General features: G+C 35.7%; 2 protein-coding genes and 1 long non-coding RNA gene across 10 annotated transcripts in view; 2 read left to right on the plus strand and 1 right to left on the minus strand.

Annotated features, from left to right (window-relative positions):
- The first annotated feature begins 1660 nt into the window (after positions 1-1660).
- dmbx2 (diencephalon/mesencephalon homeobox 2) lies at positions 1661-8040 on the plus strand. Its single transcript, XM_015041546.1, has 4 exons — positions 1661-3516; positions 4686-4861; positions 5929-6104; positions 7222-8040. The coding sequence occupies exons 1-4, from the start codon at positions 3404-3406 to the stop codon at positions 7693-7695; spliced, it is 939 nt and encodes a 312-aa protein (XP_014897032.1). The 5' UTR covers positions 1661-3403; the 3' UTR covers positions 7696-8040.
- Positions 8041-11265: 3225 nt separating this feature from the next.
- csnk1g2b (casein kinase 1, gamma 2b) overlaps positions 11266-19945 on the plus strand; it is a 53917-nt gene continuing 45237 nt past the window's right edge. For 2 of the 7 annotated variants that reach the window (XM_015041537.1, XM_015041544.1), the window contains exons 1-3: positions 11267-11388; positions 18094-18422; positions 18539-18842. In XM_015041537.1, the coding sequence (XP_014897023.1) occupies positions 18301-18422; positions 18539-18842 (426 nt within the window). In that variant the 5' untranslated portion in view covers positions 11267-11388; positions 18094-18300. Of the gene's footprint in view, positions 11389-11479; positions 11629-17649; positions 17670-17720; positions 17817-18093; positions 18423-18538; positions 18843-19945 lie in introns of those variants that run through there. The other 5 variants (XM_015041542.1, XM_015041543.1, XM_015041540.1 and 2 more) reach the window with 5 other exon arrangements.
- LOC106953038 (uncharacterized) lies at positions 15751-17144 on the minus strand. Of its 2 annotated transcripts, none has more exons than XR_001426108.1 (3): positions 17058-17144; positions 15999-16083; positions 15751-15891 (listed from the first exon to the last, which is right to left on the minus strand). It is a non-coding gene; the product is annotated as an uncharacterized LOC106953038 (long non-coding RNA). The 2 variants fall into 2 exon arrangements; XR_001426107.1 differs by having other exon boundaries at positions 17017-17110.

Below are 19945 nucleotides of genomic sequence, written 5' to 3' on the forward strand. Positions count from 1 at the left end.
ATTTCTATCGGACACTAATACAGCTTGACAGCCGGGAACGGTGAAAGGACGAGGAAAAGGGCTGGGGGAGGAAACGGCACCAAACATTTTCACATATCTTGGGCTGAGTGGTTGATGGTGGAGGAGCTGCGCCGGCCCACAGCTTCATCTGGGAATAAAAACATGAGATTTCCTCTGAGGGTTCGGCTGAACGGACGGACCTGTTGCATGTGATGCCAACGCTGACCCCGAAACTCACTGACGTATCTCAATAATATTAATAGCTTACATATAACAGTGCTAATAGTATTCAATCAAAGGACTAAAGGTCAATTCTGGCTAGCTTTTTGGTGGATTAATCATCCTTGAGTTTTTCAAATTAAAGCTACAGTTTTTAACTGTTATAAAAATAAATTTTTTTTGCATGTTTGTTGAGACTGTCACTGCGTTATGGCATTATGGTTTAAGACAGCCTGTGATAAAAATCAAGCTCCTCTGCCTTTTCCCTGTGCTAATTAGAAACAACCAATCAGAGGCAGGAGGCGGGTCTTAGCGCTGTCAATCAACACTCCATGCTGCAGAGAGTTGCACAGCCTGTCATGAATGCTCTGGCTAGTTAGCAAGGCCACAATAAACAGTTTTTCTGTTGATTCCCCACCATTAGCACATTTACCAGAGCGTACATGAGTTGGTTGACAGCACTAAGACCCTCCTCCTGTCTCTGATTGGTTGTTTGTGGTTGCACAGGAGTGTTGCATTTCTTCTCACAGTAAGAGTATCTCAGGGAAGAGGTGGAAGAGACTGATCATTTCACAGACTAACTGTCTCATAACATACTGTCATGACATGGTGACAGTTTTAACAAATATGTAAATATATATTTTTAATAAAAGGTTACATACTGCATCTTTAAAACAAACAATATATAAAAATAGAATTGTCTTTATTGTAGTAAAGCTGTTATTGGACTCAATGGAACAGTATATGACTGGTTCAAGTCTTATTTAAAGAACAGGGACTTCTCTTTTTGTTAATAGGTAACTTTTCATCTTGGACAAAAATCACATGTGAGGTTCCTCAAAGTCCTATCCTTGGCCCCCTCTTATCTAAAGAGGCAATAATTAAAATTTACTGTTTTTTTTTCTTTTCGTCTTTTGTTTTGTCTTTTAACTTTGTATCGTTATAATTTTATTCCCTCTTCAAAAACACACCTGGAGTGTCTCTTTGATTCTTTCATACATGTTTGAGAAATCTTTTAATCTCCATGGCAACCATTCAGCTGTGCAAAACGCCAGGTTGGACCTAGCCCCGCCTTTGAGACGAAGCTCCTCCTTCAAGTTTCCTTCTCACAGAGCAGCCTTCCCCCATGACTTCTCCACTCAGCTCCTTAAGACTAGCCAGCAGCAATTAGCAGACACTTGGTGGAACTGTTCATCTGTTGAGCTTGTTATAGGTGTCACCTGTCAGTGAAATGCCGGTAAGAATGTTGTTAAAGGGTTAATAGAGGAACCATGTTGTGACGACTTCCTGAAAGTGGAGCGTTGGAAAGAGCAGGAGCTTCTTAAAGATAAATTTCAAGGCATTAAATTACAAGTAAAATTTGATGTACAGTATTTTTATAACTTCTGGAGTTAATAATAATAATAATGATAATAATAATAATTTTTTAGGTGCGTCACTGAATTTTTGTCCACTTTTATTTGCAGAATAGCTGAAGTTCAGTCAGAGCTCAAGTCTTTCTACAGATTCTTATTGTTGTTTAGTTCTGGACTTTGACTGAGCCATTCTAACACGTAAATATGATTTGATCTAAACCAGTTATCCTGCTGGAGGGTTACACTTTGTCCCAATCTCAGATTTTTTCCAACCTCCAACACGTTTCCTTCTGTGATTGTCTTCAATTTGACTCCATTCATTACTTTTATCAGTGATTTTTCTTCAGTAATGGCTCCTCTCTGTTTTTTTCACGTGTTCAGCTAATGGATGTCATGCTGAGAGATTCCTGCAGAGTTTCTTTGGTTAATGCTTCAGACGGACAGCCATGTCCTGGTGGGTTTCTGTTAACCTCTCTTTCCATTTTTACAGGATAGTGAAATATTTAAAGCTTGAAATATTGTTTTACAACTTAACTCGTCTTTAAACGTCTCCATAGATTTCTCCCTGACTTTTCTGCTGTGTTCTTTGGTCTTCATGATGCTGTTTGCTCATAAATACTCTCTAAAACCCCTCTGAGCCCTTCACAGAACAGCTGTATTCATACTCGGATTAAATTACAAGCAGGTGGACTTTATTTGGTTAAGAGGCCTGTTTCATTCAGCTGATTGCTTTGAATATTAATTAGAGGTAAAAGGGGAAAACAAACACAGATCATACTTTTCAGATTTTTACTTAACAAAATGAGAGGAAAATGTGAAAGAAATTGCTTAAATTTCTATCACTAGTACATTACATTAACACAACTACTTGGATTTTATTCTACGTACTCATATTTAAGCTTTAGTAAATATTCTGGTATGAATTTTGTAAATATTCTGATAAAATGTTGCAGAAAGTCTTATGCTAGGGGTTAAAATGTCGATAACACACCATAACTGCAGCTGTATACACAACTTTAGAAGTACCATGTTGAAAAATTTGTTACTTTTATGCTGCAAATCAAGTTATTGTTGGATGTGAAACTTGTTATGCTACAAATAATTTTGTATGCAAGCCAAAAAGTTCAAATTTTCTATATATTCTGATAAAATGTAGCAGAAAATATGATGTTTGGGGTTTGGAACTGCAGCTATCGACAATTTTAGAAAGAAGTGCTACATAGAAAAATTTAAAAAAGCATTTCACTTTCAGAATAATTCATTCTACAAATAAAATATTCTGACACATACAACTGAAATTCCTCCAAATTAACATGGATATGCACAAAGAAAAACTACAATTCCTTCGATTTCTCGTATAATCTGGAGTAATTCCTGCAGGATTTTGAGGAATTGCTCTCGCTGGCTCAGATTAACTTCTCATTGTGACAGTTCATCGGGAAAATATGGTGGCTGTTAGCAAAACAAACCCCCCATCAGGGAGGAGCAGCGGCTGGGGGGGCTGTCGGCAGCAGCGCTATGGGAGAATGGAGAGGACAATCAAAGGCTGTTATTTTAATCTGTCCTGCCTCGGAGATTAGCCCTCCACATTGTCTCAATTGTTTTAACTGGGGAGGGAATGAAACGCTCCCTTATTGGGCGATCCTTGGCATAAATCTCTCAAGTTCAATAGTTTCAAAAAACTTGAGCTCCCAGCTCCCCCCCTCTCTTCCCTCATCCCACCTAATCCCAGCTAATACCTTCCTTTCCATTGGCTAATGGCTGAAGGGAGCCTGGGTGAAGGCGTCTTAAATAGTCCGGGGTGAGAATGGTTTCAGGGAAGGAGATTCATGAAGCTGCAGGAAAAGAAGCTGCTGCTGCTGCTGCCTGAGGATTTATTTGGGCCTGAATTGGACTGGAGGCTGACTTCTGACTGGAGAAACTCCACTGATCTGGACCTCAGGTAATCTGGTGCTGAATGGTGGGACAGTAATCCAGCTAAATATGATGTAACCATCATTAAAATCACATTTATATTATGTTTATTTATTTATAAATAGTGCAACATTTCATTACCCTTTTAAGAGGAGAGATGCATGGTACCAGGCGTAACAAAATATGCTAATTTCTACAGATTCATGTAATCAAGTGTGATTTAACAGATTATGACTTGAAGAAAAGCCAGTTTGGTAAACTGATAATGAGTTTGGAAAAATGTTTGAACAAGTTAAACCTTTTTAAATACTACTACTATAATATTATTAATAATGATGCTGTAGCCACAGTTTGTTTCTGAAAGACCAAAAGGGCTTGTTGTTAACATGTGTTTGTAACCTATTTATCAGATTTATTTTTTTTATTGGTTTTTTGTATTACACATTATACGCATTTTTAGCCCCACATCTTTGTCTCTTGTATATTCCAAGTTGTTGTTTTGGGTTTTGTTTTGCTTTTTATTCATACGTCTACAATTAAGTGTAAAACAAACTAAAACTATAATTTCATGTCTTTTACATGAAGATGCATAATAGATGCATTATGTAAAAAAAAAAAAAAAGAAAAAAACATTTAATTGCTGCTGATACTGATTATGCTAAACGCTCATCTTCCTGGGACAAATCTCTTTCAGAATTTCAGCCACTACATGTACACCAGGAGTCCATCTAACTGTCCAAATATCTTATTAATACCAAGACAATGCATGACACATCAAATATTTAATATTTTTTATCTATTAAAATACTGCATGAACAAATATTGCGTTGGCAAATGCTATTTCATATTTTATGTAGCTCTAAAATTAATAATAATAAAAAAATACCATTCATTGTGAGAGCAAGTTATTGTTACTGAAAATATTCTTGGTTTTATCATAAATCTTTGTGGTCCTCTGTGTTTATTTTTTTATTTTTCTGCCATTAATTACTCATTTACTCACTAATATCTGGAGTTTGTTCAAATGAAAACGATGTTAATCAAAGAAATCCAGCAAAATGATCCACATTTGTTTTCACAATTGTTGCTAAATACCATTATTTAATTTAGCATTTTAAGGGTTTTATGTGCTTCAGTGTGTTTCACGTGTATAACAAAGTTGCTATATCATCAGAATAACTACTTTTGTTGATGTAGAGTCGCGATGAACTCCTTAAGTTTCTACGGAACCACGGGCAGTGGCGTGTATCCCGTCCACGGTGTGAACTCGGTGCTGTTCGACCTCCGCCACCAGGTGGCGCAGCGGTACCAGGCTTACCCCGCTGCTGCAGCTCCTGCGGCGCACACCTTCTCTGTGGCGGAGAGGCTCGCAGGTGGGTCAACAGGTCCGAACAAAAACAAACATTTCAGGGAAAGGTTCACTGAAGATTTCAAGTCATCATCACTGATAAAAATATAGAAAAAACAAACAGATTTTAAATGTCAATCTTCTGCTGAGATCTCTATTAAAAGTGAGGATTTAGCCTAAATTGAGTATTTTTAATATTAGCTAATCTAAAGTAGCAAAGAAGATAAAATTACCATAAAGATATGGAGGTAGGTAGAATAGCCAAAAGTAAGAAGTTAAAATAAAAACTAACCATCCAAGAAATTATTGAAGAGTACTCAAGTAATGAGTACAAGATCAAAACATAATTTAATATACAACATTTACATCATCAGACAGATCAAAATATAAGGTTATGTGGAAATGCAGATATTTTAAAGACCAAAGATTAATTACAAAATAAAATGAAACATTTTCCCAATCTTTCAATATAAAAATTACAGAACTTTAACAAAAACTTCAGGTGTGTGTCTGAATTTTTTGGTTTGTTCTTCAATCACTGAAGTTATTCACAGTAAATAGAGTATCCAGAAATGTAATAGCAATACCTTATAATAAAGTTACTCCAGTGAAAGTAAAAAGTAAAGATCCAAGACATTAGATAAGTAAGAGTACAAGTATTTGGTGAAAAGGCTACTTAACTGATCAAAACATCAATCATTTAATATTTAAAATTACATAATTAGACAGACCAAAATATAAAGTTATCTGAAAATGTTGGTAAATTAAAGATCAAATTGAAAATTATTTATAAAAATAACAAAATTAAGCAAAATAAAATTTTTCCTATCAGTTTAACTGATTATAAAATCTTCAGGTATATGATTGTGACCTCACATACCTAAAAGTCACAATCACATACTTTTTTTGGGGTGAGGGTGGTTTAACCAAAAAGTTAGTTTTTTGGTAAAACAAACTTTTATTTACTCAGTGACATTGCTCACAGTGGGTCGAGTATCCAGAGATTTTACTCAGCAGTAGTGGTACTTCATGATAAAATGACTTAAGTTGTTACTCAAGTAGATGAGGCCTTTTTGTGTTTTGTCCTGTCAGAGCTGATCCTGGAGGCTCGCTATGGCAACCAGCAGAAGCAGCGACGCAGCCGCACCGCATTCACAGTGCCGCAGCTGCAGGCTCTGGAGGAGGCCTTCCAGCAGACGCAGTACCCGGATGTCAGCATGAGGGAGAGGCTGGCCATGTGCATCAACCTGCCTGAGGCGCGCATTCAGGTGGCACCACCCTTAACGTGACTCACACTGACGTCACTGTGCAAAAGTCCTGAGTCATTCCCCGCTTTCTTACGTTTCAGTTGAACTTTCTGGGTCTAATCAGTTCTCCAAGCTTTCTGGAAATCCTTCTGTTTTATGTTTAACATCTGAAAAATGTTACAAGAATGTTTTGGTTTTGATGTTTGTTTGAGCTCTTAACTCTGACATATGAATCATTCAGGTATAAAAGGTCTTACTCAAAGAATGAGTCCATTTTTCAAAATAAAAATCAAATAGATAGATAGATAGATAGATAGATAGATAGATATTATTAAGCAGTCCGTGCTTAACATGCCTTTCATATTTGATATAAAGTTAACTTAAACAAAAATGAGTCAATGGAACAAATTGAAATACTTTATAATTTTTTTCCCCCCAAAACTTTTGTTGAACTTAAAACAACACAGTTATTACTTCAAAAATGTATTTCTGTTACTTTAATTGATGAGAATGAGTTACCACAACATAGGTTTAAGTTATTTCAACTTATTTCTGTTGTTAAGATGTACTGTTAGGTTTTACAGTGTACAGATAACATGAAACTAAGCAAATAAACACATTTAAATTACTTAAGAGGACAATTACATGCAGACTCAGGGCTAGCCAATAAATCAATAATAACCTATATCAAGGTAGATGCATGATCAATACCAACAGATAATACGTCTGGTAGAATATGCAGTCATTTCACTGAAGTCTGATCCAGAGTAAAAGCTTTAACAGCTCAGTTTCTCTCAGCTTGCTAAGCTAGGTTGGTGGGGTCAACTAACTCACTCGCTCTCTGGTTACCTAGCAACTCACTCATTCTATGATTGCCTAGCAACAACTTGCTAGGCAACTTGCACAGCATAAGTCCAATGTTCCGCCATTGTGCCTAATAACTGCTTTAAAAAAGAAAAAAACAGTGTGGAGTGAAAATGTGGCTAAAACAGGATAGGTTGTACCAGTTTTAAAAAAAGCCAATAATTATCAATATTGACTGATATAGAACACTTCTTGTGGTGTGTTTTTATCATTTTAATCACTAATTCTGTCCTAAGTGTAAATATTCTCTGTCTTTCTGCTGGTCTTTTTGCAGGTGTGGTTCAAAAACAGGAGGGCAAAGTACCGTAAAGGCCAGAGAAGCTCCTCTCTTCCACGGGATTCCTGTCTGGACGAAACTCTGCGGAGCAGCAAAAAGTCACCGGATGAAGTGAAGACAGAAGACAAACAGGACGTCATCACATCACACGCTGAAAGCCAAGCTTCTTCGCGTTTCTGTCCTCCGTTCACTCCCACCGTGGATAAAACCCAGGATGCTAACTCTGATGTGTCGCCGTTTGCTCCTTCACTGCCGTCCGCGCCACTTCTCTCCTTCTCGGCTGCAGATCGTTTCTGTCGCCCGCCTCAGCAGCCGCTTCTGTCCGCTGAGTTTCCACTTCCTCCGCTGTTCTGGCCGCTCATACATCAGCACTTCTCCACCTCAGGGAATCCTTCATCTGCTACCAAAAATGGCAGCCCCGCTCTTCAGACTACTTGCTCCACTAAAGTGTTGGGCCACCGCAACCTGTAGCATTCAAACCCTCTGAACTCATCTTGAATTTGATCCATTTCACCTTGAAATTACCATCCAGTCTTCACTCAGATTGGTTGAAGAACATCTGTGAACATAATCTTTTATGTTCTCATTTGGATTTAAGTCTGGACTTTGACTAGGCCATTGCAACAAATGCATATACTTTGACTTAAATGATTCCTTTGTTACTCTGGCTGTATGTTTAGCCCAGATGTCTGCAACCTGAGCCTCCAGAGACGCAAGTAGCTATTTGGCTCTTTGCTAACTGAGGAGTTTAAATATAAGTACAAATGCAGGTTTTAGCATATTTTTATGAAATTATTTTACTGAATTTCCACAACAGAATGGTACTAAAAGTACCAGAAATATATTTTTCATGTTGTCAGATTAGAAACTATTTGGTTTTTTTGTTTTTAATTCAGTTTTTGTTTTCACAATGTAAAGCACTTTGAACTGCCTTGTTGTTGAAATGTGCTATAAAAATAAACTTAACTGACTGATTTTCCACAAATATCAATTGTATCCATACTCATTCAAAACTTTTGTTTTTCTCTGCTTAGAATCTAAAAATAGAAGTACAATTTTAGTTCCTCTTATATGATACATTTCCTCTGTCAAAAATCAAAACTATTGTTTTTTAAAGATCATGTATGGCTCTAATAAATGTATTTAGCTGGATTGGAAGCCAAAATGTCTCTTTGGATTGTAACGGTTGTAGATGTCTATCGATTTCATTTTGGGGTGTCAGAGTGAAAACCTAGCTTGGTATCCCTTTGTGTGTGTAAAGATTAAATATTTTTTACAATGCAGATTTTACTCACTGTGTTTTTGTCTAATGGTATAAGTCAAGATAACCTTGATGTAATTTACTTTTACTTACACATATTAATTGGGACTCTTATTGTCTGTTTATTTTCGCCAGCAGCTAGAAATATTTCAGTGGTGTAATATGGTTTCAAATGTAGATGTGAAAATGTATTAGAAAGGCTTACTTTTAAGTGACTCAGAGCTGCAGCATGAAGGCGTTGAATTAAACAAATCCACCTCTTTCTGTTTTTTTAAGCTTTGTGAGCCTTAGCAGTACTGATAGTAAAACTGGTTTCAGCATGCTAAAAAAAACTCTGCAGTTTGTTTGAACAAACTCAACCAACAGTTGCCACGTGAGAAAATCTATTTCTGAAACATATTATTTTAAAATGTAAGATTAGGCTGATCATTGTCGCCATAATAATACATGATAATATCATAAATTATCCAGATATGCCAGGATTTCTTATTTTAATAAATAAGAAACAGGGTTCATAAAAAGTAAATCAGAAAATAAAGAAAATGTTTGAAAAAACAAGATGGGAAAATTATTAAGGGATGAACAAACTTATTGTTTAGATTAATACATTAAAAACACATTTTGTGCTTACTGCTCCATAATTTTTGATAAAAATGTGAAAAGTTGTGTATCACAAAAATAACTTTTTAATAATTTGTCTGAATATACACCATTTAAATTAAACTCTAGTATTATCACAATATTTTTTATTTTATTTTATTTCGTGTTTCCAGTCATTCTTTGATACGTGGCATTAAAATCACATATTTGCCAACTAAATCCAACCAGTTTAGAGCAGCTCCTGCGTATTCCTGATGTTTTGTCGTATTCTCCAAACCAGTTGAGTTAGTTTTTTTGCGTAACGTCGTGCAGAGAGAATGAGCGTGACGCTGCGCAGCTGAGGGAGGCTTAAAGAGACCACAGTGAAATCATACCGACGCCGAAGTTGGCGTCCGATTTGAGGCTTCCGACTCAGCACTTGTATAAAGGGAGATTTCACCCTTTAATTAGACTAGCTCAAAACCTAAACTATTTAAGAAGGTAAGACATGAGCTGAGTTGTTTTACACTGTATACAGAATCTTAAAAAAAACAATATTTGTGGTTCTTTAAACTATTATTCTAGTTGAAAGTCAAAATAAAAAACATAAATATTGAATACTTTTTGGTGTTTTTGAATTAAAACCTGCTTGAATTATCTGCTCAGAGATAAGATGACAAGTCAAATCTTCACAGCACAAAGATGATGTAGGAGACTATACATTTACTCTTTTTATTCCTTAACTAATCAAACTGCGTTATTAAGCTACTATGTTTTTAGGCTTACCTTTCTTATCTTTAAGACTATTGTTAAGTCAGCAGATATTTATGTCAGGATTGTTTTAGGCGTAACATTTCCTTAACATAAATATTGCTCTAATTTTCCGAGAAACTGAATTTTTACTTTTCAGTAAGCCAAAACAAAACAATTATATTTAAACCAAACAGAGATAAAAGCCTGAAATATGTCAATCTGTGTGAAAACATTTGTTTTTTCAGTTTGAAAAAACAAATGTTTTACTAATATAAATTATTAATTAATTACTAATTACTAATATAAATTACTAATATAAATTATGTTTTCTAATTTGCAATGATGTGCCCATAGAGCTTTGCATTCTAGTCATGTTTTATTGTAAAAAAAAAAAAAAGAAAAGAAAAAAAATCTAATTCAAAAATACTTTATGTATCCAAATGGGAAAATAAATGTCACCATATCTCAGCTACATCTCTTCAAAAAGTCATTGTGGATGGTGATGCTGTGAGCTGGAAGAATCTCCACTAGCAGTCAGTCTTACAATGATTCTGAAGAGGCCTCTGACTAAAGACTGGCGCTGTGACAGTCTTATGACTGTCATAACAAAATCTGGCAGCAGTGATAATAATTCACAGCAACAGGTCCTGAACACCATCAGTTTTTGCTAAGCACTGCTAATCCACCTCATTTGCTAATCCACCTCATTTGCTTTTGCTACTCCTCTTTAAATCTCTGCCTTGTCTTATGGTTAGAAAGCTGGGATTGGTGAATGATCCTTACCCATTGTGATAAATGGATTTTGGATTGGGCTTTGGGTGGTAGTTCATGAATTATTTGAGCTTTTTAGGTGCTCCAAGTTGTAACTCAATATTGTTATCATGGATGTATTTTTGACAACTATCCAAAACTTAAGAAGTAAAAGCAACAATCCTTCTAGTTGGACAGCACCTAAAATCAGAGGGAATAAATGTCCAAACATTCAACACCTCAACCAAACCAGATTATGAAGAAAAATGTACTAAACAACAAATCAGATCCAACAGAGCTAGAAACATGCTGCTAGTTTATGAAAATCATGATGTTTATAAAATCCATTTAAAGTTGTAGTTGTACCAAATACAAGTAAATATATTTTGGGGAATTGGACTATACAAGTGAAGTTATGAAAAATAGAAACCATATTTCTATTTTAAGTCCTCTGTTCCATTGCCTCATGCCTTATGTGATGTCATCAGAGGCGTGTTTTAGGAAGGCTACATTGAACAGTGAATCAGAAATTATGTACAAAAAAAAATAGCAAAACCATTAAAAAAAACTGCCATGGCATGTTCTATTACAGATGTCAAGCTAAATTAAATTCGAGTTGGGTGTATTTTGTAGAAAATCTTGTCTGGTTAGCTTTAAATAGGGTGGAATAGTCCTTTACCAAATAGGAAACTAAAAATCAGACACCAACTTCATTGCTGTGAAATCATAGCAACTTGGGGACAAGAGGAGCTAAACGGGAAAGAAGCCAACGATCGAACAACCATGACTTCGACTGGGTTTCGATAGCTGAAAATTACAAGGTAACACGCTGTATTTTGACGACTAAAGTTGTTTTATGGAGGGTGAGTGTTTTGTGACCCAGTGTCTCCGTTTGTGAGCGTTCCGGTTCGGCGTTCCGTGAGCTAGTTTGCTAAAATGTCTCTGAGATCCAGGCTGCGCCGCTTGGTGAGCAGTTTCGGCTGGTAGGATTAAGGAGTTGCCCGGTAGTGCTGTGGGTAAGACCCGTAACCGAAGTTTGAGCCGTGAAACTACATTTTAAGGTGAATAAATTGTCTTTTTAGTTTCTTAACGTTTCTACAGTATCTTGTCGTATTTCTCGCGACGTCGTTTGGGACGTTGTTATTTTTCAGTTATAAAGCATTAACTAACTAGCTCGGTAGCTTTGGGTATGTCAGTCAATGAATATTTTATGCCCCCTCTTGCTTCTACTTGCTCAGTTTGGTTTCTAACATTTAGGTAAGCTGTGGTGGTTTTCCTGAGTTGTTATCAGCGTAGCTGACGTAAGAAGGTTAGCTGTTTTCTATTTTCTTTTTTATCAGACGTTGGGCCAAAATTGACGGTGTTTTTGTGGTTGCTAGCTCTCTTAGCCCTATTCATACGTTAAAAATCATGTAAACATTGAAAATAAACGACATTACCACAATAGCAAAGAATTGCTGCTGAAATTGTATGTCGTAGACTACAGTTTCGTAATAAGAAATTAGCAGCTGAGCGATTTGAAGCTAACCATTTAGCATCGTACTATCTGGCCTTGTCCGCGGTTAACGCTAGGTTTTCGTATCACTGAAGCTTCATTTATTGTTTTTGAGATATTTTTAAAGTAGAATTTTCTGTTATTATTGAGTTTCTAAAGGTGGTGTCGAGAATAAAGTCGAGCATTTGGTTTTACTTGAAGCTAAAGCTAAATGACAGCTGTTAGACGCTTCCGAAGCTTGTTAGCCATTAGCTTCCCTCAACATACGCTAAAAGGCCAGTGTGTATGTTAGTATAAATGTTAGCAAAATGTTACAAATATATGTTAAAAACATTTCATATGAGATGTTATTATTAGAATAACTTCTCTTGATCCCAAGTGCTTGTATGTAGGAGAAAAAGGGGGAAAGTTGCAGCATATTAAGATGAGAAATAATCTTATTTTAAGTCCCTCAGTTTATAATAAACACTTGTGACTCAAAAATAAATGTTCATTCCATAATTTGCGTTATTTTATTTCGTCGTTTTCTTTTTCGATTGTATAAGTAAATCTTTCAGCAAATATTAATTGAATTTTCTACATTTTAGTGGACTGAATACATATTAACTGTTATTGTCTAGATCTAGAACAGTATGTAGTTGGATTTAAAACTTTAAGTCTTTCTGCCCAATCATGCATCAGTCCAATGGACTTTCCATTTATCCATACATCCATATTTTATGTTTTCCTTCCTTCCCGGTTTTTGCAAGTTCCTTATTTAAAACGGATGTTATCCTTTGCGGTAGTGCTAAGTCGATTTCCAATGTGAGTATTGATACATATTAAGGCTAACATAATTTTAATTATAAGGATTATTGTAATTATAATCCTTATAATTAAAATGCACAATTATAAGGATTTGTAGAGGTTGACTTAAGTATTTGTAGATTTTAGTTATTTTTGGGCAAACATATTGTTATGTTTGAGCTATTGTTTGCTCAGGTCATCGCATATGTTTTGAATAAATTGAATTTAGTTTTTTTGTGCTTATATATAGTTTGACCTATGAAATGTTTCATAGCTCAAGCATTTTCTGACCTATGATTTGATTGATAAAGCAATCCTATTTATCTCAAGGTGCTTCAAAAGTTTTTTTGTTTTCTTTTGTGTTAAACTTGAACAACTTGAGTTTTGCTTTATGCTTCCTACAGGGATTCTCAAAACTGTAACCCACAATAGAAAGCATTTTTGGAGATGTGGGTACAGTAGTTACTGTCGCAAATCAAGGAACTGGAATCAAAACCATTGCTGCAAACTCACTGAAGGTAGCAAACATAATACCATCGTCATTCAAAAGAAAATCCTGGTGTTTAGTACCAACTGAATCCTCTTTGTTTACATTAGTAGTACATTGCTACTACAACAGAGTTATGTCAAAATAAATAATTCACTCTGAGGGATCTTTTAAAAAAAAAAATTAAAATAATAAAAATATTTTGCATTCACTAAAAAAACAGCCAGTTAAAGCATTTTAAAATTCATAAAATCCCACCCCCTCAAAATTTTCTTCAAATATATCAGTAATCAGCATAATTTGATGTACTTTAAACTTGTATTAAAATCATAATTTGATGCAAAAATGGGAATAATATTGACATTTTCTTCACTTTAATCTTTCGTTTTATGTTGGGATCAAAACGGCCACCTCTATCAGGAAACCTGTAGCAGATTATAGTTTTTAGAAGAGAAACTCGTCTACCAGGTCAGACCTCAAAGAAAGTATCATTCAGTATCAGCCAAGAGAAACTTTTTTTTTTTGTTGCTACACTTATAATAAAAAAATGTAACAGTTTCTAGCTAGTTGTATGTAAAATAACAATATATAACCTTGCCAATTTTAGGTCATGATTATATTTGTTAAATCCAGACATCTTGGATTGAGACCTTCAAGTTGTCTAAGGTCTATAAAAGCAGCTAGTTATTCAAATAGTTTTGAATGCAGTGGAAGAAAACTGTTTCAGAGCTTTTCTTTTATTATTGGAAAAATAAACATCCATTCAAATTCATGCAGAAACTATCAAAAATGTTAACAGTTAGCTCCCTGCACACACAAACACACTACAGCAATCAACAAACTATAATGGCAACTATGAGCTCATTGTTAGACTTTATCACCAAGATGTTGGCAACCGTGTGATACTGTTGTACTTATATTTATCATCTTCGAAATTATATTCTGTGGTACTGACCAGATTGATTGAAAATAACCTTAACTTTAGTCACTGTTTCTAAATTGTAGTTTGGAAATTCATCAATTAATCGTCTTTATTTTCACAAAAATGGTGTTTCATTGCTGCAGACATTTAATCACTGATCTAATATATTATAATAACCTGGTATCAAAGCTGTGCGGTTCACATCCTGTAATGACCAGAAACAGAAGTAATGAGGCTGACACATTTCACATGTGACAAGTTATTACAGTCTTTACAGCTTTGCCAATGATTTCTAAACATTGTTTTTTAAACTGTTGATCAAGTTCTTTACAGATATAAACAGCATTACCAGCAGCTTCCTTTTTGACTCAAAGTGTCTGCGCTGGCTATAAACTGTCTTTATCTGACCATGTGGCTTTTTTTATGTGGTTTTTTTAAGATGAGATCTGCAAGACTAGATCTAAATCCAAGAATACTTTAATCCAATGTGCAGTGTTCAATCTGTACCCAGTTGAACAAAAACTCCTGGTGAAAATCAAACAGTTTCTGAAATTAGCCTTTATTTAAGTGGTGTACAAATTAGGTGATTTTAAAGCCTCTTATTGTGACAGATTGTTAGTTGGAGAGTTTACATTTTTTGCATTCATACATCAATACAGACAGGTTTTTACTTTACTTTTTACTTCTGCTAAAACACTAGTTTGTTCATTTTCACATTGAACTGTAAATCAGTAGCTGTGCCTCTGATTAGAAGAAAAGCACGACATATTATATCAAAATCAGTGAATTTGTCTAATTTTCCGTTCAGTAATTCCTAATGAGAATGTTTATTATAAGCCTTCTGACACATTTGTACTTGCAGAGAAATGTTAAGAAGAAAAATGTTTTATTTTAGTGCTGACATATTAGTTGTAAATTGTTTCCAAAAGCAATTCTTCTGCTAATCTAGGAAGCTTATCTGCTTCCTCCTCTGTGTCATTTATTGTCACTTTACTAAATCAGGTTAGTTGAACATTTTATTACTCTATTTTTCATTTAACATAAATTTAATTGCTTTCATTAAAGCGCATTCATTCATTTTTAGCATCCCCCCAATCCATTCGATATCTTATTTTGAAATGATAAACGGTGATTATTTTATTTCAGTGATGTAAAATAATCATCAGCATTATTAGTCTTTATATCATCTGGCTTAATTGCATTTGAAATGAGCTCTTTTCTTTTTTTTTATTTTATTCCTCTTATCAATCGATCGTGTGACCAGATCAGGTATTTTCATCTTACTTCCTTCTGCAAGTATCAGTTGTTTGTTACACAACAAGGAAGACATGGCAGAGTAATGACTGGTGGCACGCAGGGCTGCCAGTCCTTTCTGTTCCCCAGGTGTGAAAATGGCAACAATAAAGAAATGTTGACCTTCACAGGTTTTCTATCAATCCTTAAAACATTTCAGGCTTCAGAAATCATACTAATTACAATAAAACAAGGTGCCATATTTGATTGAAGTATTTTATTAGCTTGAAGTTTGACAAACTGTGGTGTTGTTTCCTGGACGGCTTAGTTTTTGTCTCCCAGATGTAACTGAGTTATCCGTAGACTAGACGGTATCCGAATGCATCAAATTGGACGCTTTCCTGTGATGCAAATTATGTAAAGAAATGAGGCATTACATCAGTCATTGATCTGTGTAAGTGCCTTTCCATAGAGAAGAGTCGCTGGCCGTAGCTTTTGCGTGCATTACCTGCGCTCCTGATCAGCAGAAGCATCTCGGATCATAGACACAGTGGAGCTAGTGATGTGATCCGAATACTGTTGCCTACAGAAATCTGGAAAAAGATGGTTGAGACTTAATGCTGCAACTTCCTAAAGCCTTAGAGCTTATCTTAAAAATGTTTGCAGTTTTTTTTTTTAATGTTTAAGTGCAAATTTATATTTTTACTTCCACAATTTGGACTCTAAAGTACTCATTTTGAATAACTTAGAAAGTCACCTAATGTTTCCTAGTCGTCAAATTGAAAGTGTCTATTTTTGTGAGTTACACACATTATATGGAGTTTTACTGAATAGTTTAATTGCGTAAAAGAAAAAAAATTCTGTCTGATCTTCTGCAGAATATTTCAGCTTGTATTGATTGCTTTATTGAATTTGCTTTGCACCAGTAAGCACTAAGCTCTTATTTCAGCAGTAGTACAAATCAGCCTCAGTCAGCATAATTTGATATTGAAGTAAAAAGGGTTTTTTTTTTTTAAATTATTCCTGAAAAAATGACCTCAACGACTTTAGAACCGGTCATCATTAACCAGATTTTCATGTGTTTTGTAGTAATTTATAGTTTGTGTTTTAGGTTAAACATTTTTTTTCCTACTTCTTATTTTAAAGTTATTCAATTTAATAAAATGTGCTCATGTTGAATGAATCAATACATCAAAATGGATTTCTGTAGCACCTTTCATTAGATTGTGGAGCCTTTAAAGGTGTAAAGCAGAACCGATTTCCCTGCAAATGGCAAACAAAGTAGACATGGGCTCTTGAGATTCTCACCTTGAGTAACAATTTTACTACTTCACATTAGTATGTTAGTAACAGAACCTCAATAATTTAACCTCAATGATTTTTGTTAAAAATCACTTGCCAACCACCTCTTAGTTTAGAAGTAGTGGATTCTGTACAGCTTCACCTCAGCATAAGTGATTTATGTTGGTCTTTTAGTATTCAGATATGGACTATTCATACTTTTTATTTCTTAAGGTAAGAAATACCTTTTGGTTGTTTCTAGCAAAAAGCGATCTGTAGCCCCAACCTGAAGGTGAAAGTCTATAGTTTGTGTCCAGGATGTGGGGGGTTTGCAGAGAACAAGACTGCAAGTATGAAGGAGCATTTTAAGCATAATTCTAAAAAAAAAAAAAAAAAAAAATAAATGTATATGTATATCTAGAAAAAAATTTTTTTTCTAGATATTTAGGAAATAGTGAAAATTTGTAAAATTAAATGAAAAATGTATATTTTATAGAATATTTTTAAAAAATCACAAGCCTGATGTTGGGAAGCTACTCTCATCCAAAGTGTTCAACATTGGTAATGTAAATATAACATTTATAATACAAGTGTGAAATTACAGGTAGTTTAAATATAAAATAAATACAAAGAGCAAGCAAATATAGTAAAAAAACAAAAACTTGTGGTTATCGAAAGCATAAAACCTCGCCCAAAATATAAATGTGCATAAAAAAAAATTACTCAATAAAAAATATTTCCTTAATTCAAAAATAAACAGTTTTGGAAATTTACCAAAAAAAATAAAATCCTTAGATATTTAAAAGATGCGTCTTTGGTTTACATTTAAAAACTGGAACAGTTTCAGTCTTCCTCGGCTCCTCGGGGACATGAGGGACCCTTGGAGGCGGGAGCTGTTGTAAGTCTCGCCGCCGTCGTACGCTTTAGTGACAGCTGACGTACTGGGAAACGGATCCATGTAGATCTCATTCACCAGAACTTTAATGCCCCAGGAATGTAGGCATGTTTGCATGGCTCACTGAAAATTTGCCTCACAAACTAAACGGTGGGGATTTTTCTTTTTCATCTCACTAAAAGTTATGCATCAACCTGCCGATGGGGAAAAATGCAAATGCTCATACTTTCCAGTTTCATGTGATCGGGGAAGCGTATGTATAGGAACAATGGATTATTTTTTTCATTTTTTTTTTAAAGATTAATAACTTTGAGTTAAGATAACCTTTACGTTTAAGCCACTTATAATGACGTGGGCTATTGCAAGCTCTTAAAAACATTTTCTCAATCTATAAACTGATTAGTCTGTGTTTTGTTTTATTTTTCAGACAGGCTGACGTCAGTCCCAGCTGTTCCCGGTTTTGCTGTTCCTTGGACCTTTGGGTTGAGTCCAGTCGTAGCCGTGTAACATGGAGCGTCTCCACTGCGTGAATGAAGGCTGACCAGAAGAAAGGCGGCGCTCCAGATGACGTTCCCAAGTGGCCTTGTGGAAGCAGTAGCTGCGCGTTGGAGTGCTTTTTCATGATTACCGTTGTATGTGTGTCAGCGGGAACAGCTTAGCGAAACCCGCCGTTTTCATCGGGCCGGGGAATGAGACTGGAGTCAAGAAATCCACAGAAAAGGAGCTCCTGTTTATAACCAACATCCTCAAAAAGCTGTATGATTGACACACAGGCCACTTCAGCTGTTGTGTTGGCTCGTTTAAGTGTGCGCGGGATTTTTTAACAGCAACGCCTCTCCTCTGTTCTGTGATATCTGTCTCCTTCTTTAAAGTGCCCTCCATTACTGTTGTTGGAGTTTCTATGGTTTGCATGGCTGGAGAATAACCGTGGAGAGGCCAGGGTATCACAAGCTTATGGATTTTGATAAGAGAGGGGGCAAAGGAGAGACAGAGGAAGGCAAAAAGATGTCTAAGTCGACGGCCAACAGGACTGGCGGCAGGGGTACAGGGACCAATTCTGGAGTTCTTATGGTTGGCCCGAACTTTCGTGTGGGCAAAAAAATCGGCTGCGGTAACTTTGGAGAGCTGAGGTTGGGCAAAAACCTCTACACTAATGAATATGTGGCCATCAAATTGGTAAGTGCTCGTCTCTTGAAACTTTCCAGTCAGTTGCTGTTACTCTGTCTGCATAGTTTGCATCCCATGTTACAAATGCTTCTTTGCTAATTTTATTAGCCTGAAAGTGTTTTTGATTTTAAAATGCAGCAGTTTTTAAGTGACGCAGAGAAACAGGAAGTGAATAGAGCCTGTCTTTTTCCCACATCTGGACCTCATGAGCGTTTCTGCCTCTGTTATGGCAAAGACGAGGGCGAAAAAACTCACAGAACACCATCTAAATCCAATAATTTATAAAGTTAATTACAGATTAAACTGTTCTGATAAATGTATTCTTATACATTCTTATCCAGACTACATCAAACTACATTTCCATACTTTGGGACACATTTGAGGGACCTTGTTTTAGAAATTTAGACTTTTCTTAAACAATTGTTCAGTATCGGTGATGTTTATTTCGGTGAAACCACATAAAATGTTGAGGCTTGTTTGCTTTCTGATTGCCCAACAGTTTCCTCTGAACGCCTACTTCTCTTAACATCATTTCTGTTGCCACTTGTAGAGTTTGGATTGCTTTCTGATCAGTCATACATTCTTCCCCAGGAACACTTTGATGTCAGAAACATGAAACTGAAATTCTGGTTTAGTCTAGTGTCCATACTCTTGGTGTGCTCGTCATTATCCCTACAGCTACTTCCATGTATGTTTCCTCATCCGTCATGACTCTTTCTCATGTGGATGCCAGGATGTGTGCGTGGGCATTCAAAAGCTCCGCGGTTGGCACAAAGCCATAATTGCACTTCTGCTCTCCTGAAATCTTTAATTGCACTCTCTGCCTCAGCCCCTTTAGCTTGAGAACCTCCCATCTGTTGGGTATTTTTACCTCTGTAATGTCCAGCTATATCTGGAACGATCAGCAGTGCCATCTTCATCTGCCGCCAGGACCTTGCAGTCCCACTAGCATCTATCTGGATGAATCATAGAGAGGATGAAGTGTTGGACTCTAGAAAGACCCAATGAAAGCAGGGGCGCGTTTGTACTTTTACAAGTACTTAGGAAGAAAACAGGTGTTTATTTTTTTTTTTTTTTTTGCTGAGTTTCATCTTCAAACTTGATTTTAACTT

This window comes from Poecilia latipinna, unplaced genomic scaffold, assembly GCF_001443285.1.
Source record: "Poecilia latipinna isolate Pla-1442-1.1 unplaced genomic scaffold, P_latipinna-1.0 Scaffold557, whole genome shotgun sequence".
Classification (NCBI taxonomy): domain Eukaryota; kingdom Metazoa; phylum Chordata; class Actinopteri; order Cyprinodontiformes; family Poeciliidae; genus Poecilia; species Poecilia latipinna.